The sequence below is a fragment of the Ammodytes marinus genome, assembly GCF_949987685.1.
Source record: "Ammodytes marinus genome assembly, chromosome: 4".
NCBI lineage: Eukaryota > Metazoa > Chordata > Actinopteri > Uranoscopiformes > Ammodytidae > Ammodytes > Ammodytes marinus.
In genome coordinates, this window is record NC_137233.1 from 16239113 (window position 1) to 16245865 (window position 6753).

Here is a 6753-nt window from a genome sequence, read left to right on the forward strand (position 1 = left end):
TTAACCTGCAGTAGACACCTCTGTCTTGCTTGTAGAAACTGAGGTCTCATCTTCCACCATGCCGCCCATTCCAATAGTGGTCATCATGCAGTTACGGAACTGAAAAAGAGAGTACAGAGCACAAATTAAAGAACATGGTCAAAATGTAAATAAAAAATATAAATGCTAATACAAGACACTTGAGAATACATGAAACCAACCTGTTTGTTAAACAGCACGTAGATAACAGGATTATACAGTGCTGAGCTCTTTGCGAAGAAGGCAGGGACAGCTGCTGTCAAGGGGGAGAAGGCATGTCCTTTGTTCAAGAAGATCCAGCCGGCGAAAGTGGCATATGGTGTCCAAGCTACCAGGAAGCCAAGGACCATCAAGCAGCACATACGTGTGACTTCCCTCTCAGCCTTCTGGGTGGACTCTGACTCCTGTTGCTGGGCTGCAGCCTAAAGTGTTTAATAAGGAAACATCAGGCAGACAGCTCTGCAGAACTTTCAATGAAAAGTGATGGCAGAATATTTCAATTTCTTTTAGACTGGCCACAAGTTAAACATTTGACTTAAACTGAAACTTCACTTACAGCTTTGACAGTCAGCACAAGGCTTCCATAGGTGAAGAAAATGAGACCGACAGGAGTGAAGAAGTGGACAACAAACATGTAAATGACAAATGATTCGTTGTTGAAGCCTGGAGCCAAAGTGTAGTAGTCTGGTCCACAGGAGCACTGCAAACCCTCAGGAAGGTATCTGTGTGAGGTTTAAAGAAGAGCAAAATCAGTCAGACATTTAACAGTGATATAACAATCTCACATTTACTCTGTGCATCTATAGTAACCAATACAACAAAAAAGTGGTTTCTTTGAGTTGCTTAGATGTTCATACATCTGGTCTTACAGTTGTTAATAAAAATGCATGTTGAACTAAAATGTAATATTCAAAAGTATGTTTGTTACCTGGACCAGCCGAAAAGAGGGGGAGCAGCACATGCGAGAGCCATGACCCAGGTGAAACCAACTCCAGCTCCGGCATGGGTATTGCTGAACTTGAAGCTTCCCATGGGTTTGCAGACGACAATGTATCTTTCAACAGCCAGGACGACCAATGACCAAAGAGCAACTTCACCTGTAAAAGAAAGGTAAGATAAGTTATTAATTCATACTGTGCGTATTATGTTCTTCCAAACACATTGAAGACACTCAAAAAAAAAAACGTTCTTACCTCCAAGTGTCGCCATGAATCCCTCAATAGCGCAGAAAGTGGCACCCAGAATGAAGTAGCCGTTGACAGCAGATGTGATGGTGATTGTGAATCCAAAGGCGCACATGATCAGTCCAGCCACGGCCAGGTTGACAAGGATGTAGTTGAGAGGTGTCTGGAGCTTCTTGTTCTGAGCTGTTACCACCAATGTCAGAGCGTTGATGGGAGTGCCAGTGCAGATGAGGAAAAACATGTAGAAAGCTAGAAGCTTGAATACAATTGGATCTACCATATAATACTGTGGATATTCAAAAGGACTTCTAGCAATCCCAGTCTTGTTGGAAAAGGGTAGGTAGAAGTTCTTTCCTTCTGTGCCATTAGGCTCGATTCCTCCCTCCCACACCATCTTCAGTTGCCTACTTTGCTGGAGCCTCCGGTGATGGATACTACTAATCGTCTGATAAGTCACCCAGTGCTTACCATTCAACAGGCAGTCCTGGTCGTGGTTTTATACCTTCCCGAGGTCATCCTTGAAATTACATTATTAGATTACAAGAGGATTTCAGGGACTAGGACAGTTTAGGACACACTGATAATTGACTTTAAGAAAGTGACTTAAGATGACGTGTGAACATTCCTGTCTGCAAACTGTAAACGTATTTCTTTATATAGCTTTATGTTTTACGTATGAGAGAAGGAGAACATGTATTACAATATATACTACTTTATAATATAAAAAAAAGATGTTCACGGTATGTTTAAACTTTCATAGTGATAGAAACATAATATTGTTTTGGTAGAAATAATCTTTTGAAATTAAGTTCAAAATGTAGCCTAGAAATCTAACTTCTCTAGCAGTGATACTTTACTCCTTTAATTTATTTATTTAAATGTTAAACTTATTTAATACATTTGATATTTGCTCTTATTTCCAAATGCCTATTTAGCTTCTAAAAAAAGGTGACACAGTTTTCACCCAGGGATAAATGAAGTCATTCTTGTTTTGTTTCGGGGGGCGCGGGGGGGGGGGGGGGGGCTGGGAGAAGAAAATATAATTTCCTTAAATAATAAGAAGAAATAACTAGGCAAGTAATTGTGTTTTAAAGTATTTCAATGTATGATGATTAAAGACAATGTGGACAGGTACCTGCACATGCAGTGACATGGTATCAACGTGAATACAGTAGCTGATTTAAAGGTATATCTCGAACTGCTAAATCGCGCACCTCACAGCTTATTAAACGGGCAACCCACTGGTCGGCACAAGATGTATTCTCCGGACCATTCACTTTTTAATTGTTATTTTTCAACTCTAAGGTATGTTCATGACTCGTCTGATTATCGCCACAACAATCTGATGGGACACTGGGACACATTGCTGCGAAATAGGGTAAGTCCCGAAACAGGACATGGAGAATGAGCGCTCGTGTGCAGTATATTTTCCCAGCGTGAATTTACTAAAGTTCGCCTCCCCACCAGGTGGTGTACTACTCCTTGGTTCCCAATTTTGAACAGAGCATTTTTATTTTCATGCTGCTTACAACTCTATAATTTAGAAAAGTATAGTAGCCTATCTAATTAAAATCTAAATTATTTCATTATTTCTATTTTAGTCTCACAAATTATATTAGTATATCTATCTTAATTATCTTATTATATAAAGTAGCCTATCTAACTATATCTATCTAAATTATTTAATTATATTGTTTCAGTATATCGAGATTTAATAAAGTATGAAGTATGATATTCATATAGGCTACACAGCACATGGGAAATATATAATCAACAAAAAAATCAAAAAGTCAGTAAAATCTGTCAATAAGACAATTTAAAGCAAAAAACAGGGGAACATAAGTATTACATGCAAAATATACAACATGTTGACATAAAAGCATTCATAGTGGCCATATTCAGTGTATTACATTGTTAAATAAATATATAGGCCAGCATAATTGCATAGCCTAACTGACGCAAGAACACTGTAAGCAGTATTTTGGCTGTGTATTCTTTATTCTCTATTCCCTATTCTATACTCTCTATTCTCTATCTATGGCCCTGGACCTCCCCGGGACTGGTGCCGAGCTGGGGCTTGAGGGTGGGGTGCTAGGAGGCTGGCTCTGGGTCTTGGGGGCTGGTGCCGATTGAGTGTTGAGAACGGAAGAGTGTAAAACAATGTTAATTGTGTTCATACTGCTTGACAGTGTTGTTAGCGTTACTATAAAAGCCTGAGGGGCTGCCTCGGTTCTTTGTTTGTCTGGGTCTGAGTACCGGTGTCATGCTGCTGCAGAATTGTCCTGATGCAAAATGCACAACTGATAACTGTTTATAGAATATCTATTCATCCTTTTCCCTTACATTTGTGCTCTTTTGTCTATCTTTCATGATAGGCTGAGCGATCTCTCCCTCTTTCTACCAAGCACTCTCCATGCTGCTCGGAGTTCTGTGCGGAATCAGCTGTCCTAGGAACGGACGCACCCCGGCTGCTAGTGCCTCACGTTGGCATTGTTTCACCGTCCATCAGGATAGTACTCTTTCTACTCAAATGCCTGTTCAACCTTTACGTCCATTTTTGCTTCGCTCATTGGTTATCTGTTTGTCCTCTTACAGTTTTCCCTGGTGGAGACGAGACGGTGTGGATCCGTCCCCGCCTCTGGCAGCGTCTGAAGTCCTCCTGCATCCACACTATTCTCACTTTACTTTAGTGTTACCATGTAAACAGCTGGTCAATGATCAAACTCCTTCGTGAATTCCCTCTACTTATGACATCTATTGCATTATTTCCGTCCTGGGAGAGGGATCCCTTACTCTGTCGACTCTCCCTGAGATTTCTGAATTTTTTTAAAGGGTTTTTTACTGGGAGTTTTTTCTCAGCCGAGCTAAGGGTGTAAGGGCAGGGTGTCATATTGTATGGAATGTAAAGCCCACTGAGGCAAATGTCTATTTGTGATATTGGGCTATACAAATATGATACAAAATAATACAGAAAATATTTGATTTGGATTTTATTTTATTTTATTAACTATTTATATTCTGCTGGATATATACAGTATCTCACAAAAGTGAGTACACCCCTCACATTTCTTCACATTTTTCTTTATATCTTTCCATGGGACAACACTGAATAAATGACACTTTGATACAATGTCAAGTAGTCAGTGTACAGCTTGTATAACAGTGTAAATTTACTGTCCCCTCAAAATAACTCGACACACAGCCATTAATGTCTAAACTGCTGGCAACAAAAGTGAGTACACCCCTTAGAAAAAATTTACAAATTGGGCCCAAAGTGTAAATATTTTGTGTGGCCACCATTATTTTCCAGCACTGCCTTAACCCTCTTGGGCATGTAGTTCACTAGAGCTTCACAGGTTGCAACTGGAACCCTCTTCCACCCATTTATGACAGCATCACAGAGCTGGTGGATATTAAAGACCTTGCGCTCCTCCACCTTCTGTTTGAGGATGCCCCAAAGATGCTCAATAGGGTTTAGGTCTGGAGACATGCTTGGCCAGGCCATAACCTTTACCCTCAGCTTTTTTAGCAAGCCACTGGTCGTCTTGGAGGTGTGTTTGGGGTCGTTATCATGTTGCAATACCACCCTGCGGCCCAGTTTACGAAGGTTGAGTGCACGTGGTCAGCGTCGTACACAGAGGTCGGCTTTGGAAAATAGACGTATGAGTGCTGCCAGCATTGCTGAAGGGCTTGAAGGGGTGGGGGGTCAACCTGTCAGTGCTCAGACCATACGCCGCACTCTGCATCATACTGGTCTGCATGGCTGTCATCCCAGAAGGAAGCCTATTCTAAAGATGATGCACAAGAAACCCCACAAAAAGTTTGCTGAAGACAAACAGACTACGGACATGGATTACTGCAACCATGTCCTGTGGTCTGATGAGACCAAAATACATTTATTTGGTTCAGATGGTGTTAAGAGTGTGGAGCGGCAACCAGGTGAGGAGTACAAAGACAAGTGTGTCTTGCCTAGAGTCAAGCATGGTGGTTGGAGTGTCATGGTCTGGGGCTGCATGAGTGCTGCCAGCACTGGGGATCTACAGTTCATTGAATTCTAACATGTACTGTGACATACTGAAGCAGAGCATGATCCCCTCCCTTCATAAACTGGGCCGCAGGGCAGTACTGCAACATGATAACGACCCCAAACACACCTCCGAACGACCACTGGTTTGCTAAAGAAGCTGAGGGTAAAGGTTATGGACTGGCCAAGCATGTCACCAGTCTTAAACCCTATTGAGCATCTTTGGGGCATCCTCAAACGGGAGATGGAGGAGCGCAAGGACTCTAATATCCACCAGCTCCTTGATGTCGTCATGAATGGGTAGAAGAGGGTTCCAGTTGCAACCTGTGAAGCTCTAGTGAACTACATGCCCAAGAGGGTTAAGGCAGCGCTAGAAAATAATGATGGCAAAACAAAAAATTTACACTTTGGGCCCAATTTGTAAATTTTTTCTTAGGGGTGTACTCACTTTTGTTGCCAACAGTTTAGACATTAATGGCTGTGTGTCGAGTTATTTTGAGGGGACAGTAAATTTACACTGTTATACAAGCTGTACACTGACTACTTGACATTGTATCAAAGTGTCATTTATTCAGTGTTGTCGCATGGAAAGATATAATGAAATATTTGAAGAAATGTGAGGGGTGTACTCACTTTTGTGAGATACTGTATGCATTTTATTTTCTACATTGACCAGATTTCGAACATGCAATGAAATGTAACCTGAAAAGTTACTGCCACATAATGATTGTCAAGTAAAATTTAAAAATAGACACACTCAAGTAATGTACTTCAGTTAATTAACTTAGTTGACTTCCACCGCTGGGGATTGCTGTGATGCTTTAACGCTATTAGACAGTAAGTGTACAGTATGAGCTTTGTGCACCAGCATAATTCTCGCTTACTGGCTCAGACAGCACAACATTCATATCAATTTAGAAATATATGTGTTTCAGGTAGTCAATGATTTATTGTCCGTTCAATCATGCATCTGTTGCTATTCCAAGGTTAGAATAAACTCATAATCACACAGATTGGTATTTGTATACAGTGTATAAAGAAGAAAGACAGTTATTTTTCACATTTTTTTGTGCAAGCAATACAAAAAATAATAATAACAATAAAATAAATGTATAATATATATATATATTAGTGGTGGGCCGATAACGGCGTTAACGTGCTGCGTTAACGCCAGACTCTTATCGGCGATAAAAAAAATATCGCCGTTAATCTCTTATTCCTCTTATTTTAGCGCGGATGTATACCTGGCCGAATTGCACTGTAGTGCACGAGTCAGAACGAGTCCGACTTCGCACCTGTGTAGCCTACCACATCAAACGTAACGTGCTGACATGGATGCAGCTAGGAAGCCGCCGGGTTTGCTTCAGGGAAAATGTATTTTTAAGAAGCTTCCCAATGGAAACCTCGACAAGACCAAGGTTGTTTGCACCTTGTGCAATGCGGAATTGTTTTACTGTAGGAGTTCTAACAGTCTGTGCTCTCGGAAGCGGCCGGGGCATGCGTGTGTGCAATGGGAGAGCTTTGTGT

At 41.1% G+C, this 6753-nt stretch overlaps 1 protein-coding gene across 1 annotated transcript; it reads right to left on the reverse strand.

The window, feature by feature from the left end:
* On the reverse strand, positions 1-1596 carry LOC307249701 (green-sensitive opsin-like; the record flags this gene model as incomplete). The annotated part of the gene is made up of 5 exons (XM_080026551.1): positions 1-99; positions 201-440; positions 575-740; positions 947-1115; positions 1212-1596. 5 exons carry the CDS (start codon positions 1594-1596, stop codon positions 1-3), a joined length of 1059 nt encoding a protein of 352 aa, XP_079882677.1.
* Between the last annotated feature and the right edge of the window lie 5157 nt (positions 1597-6753).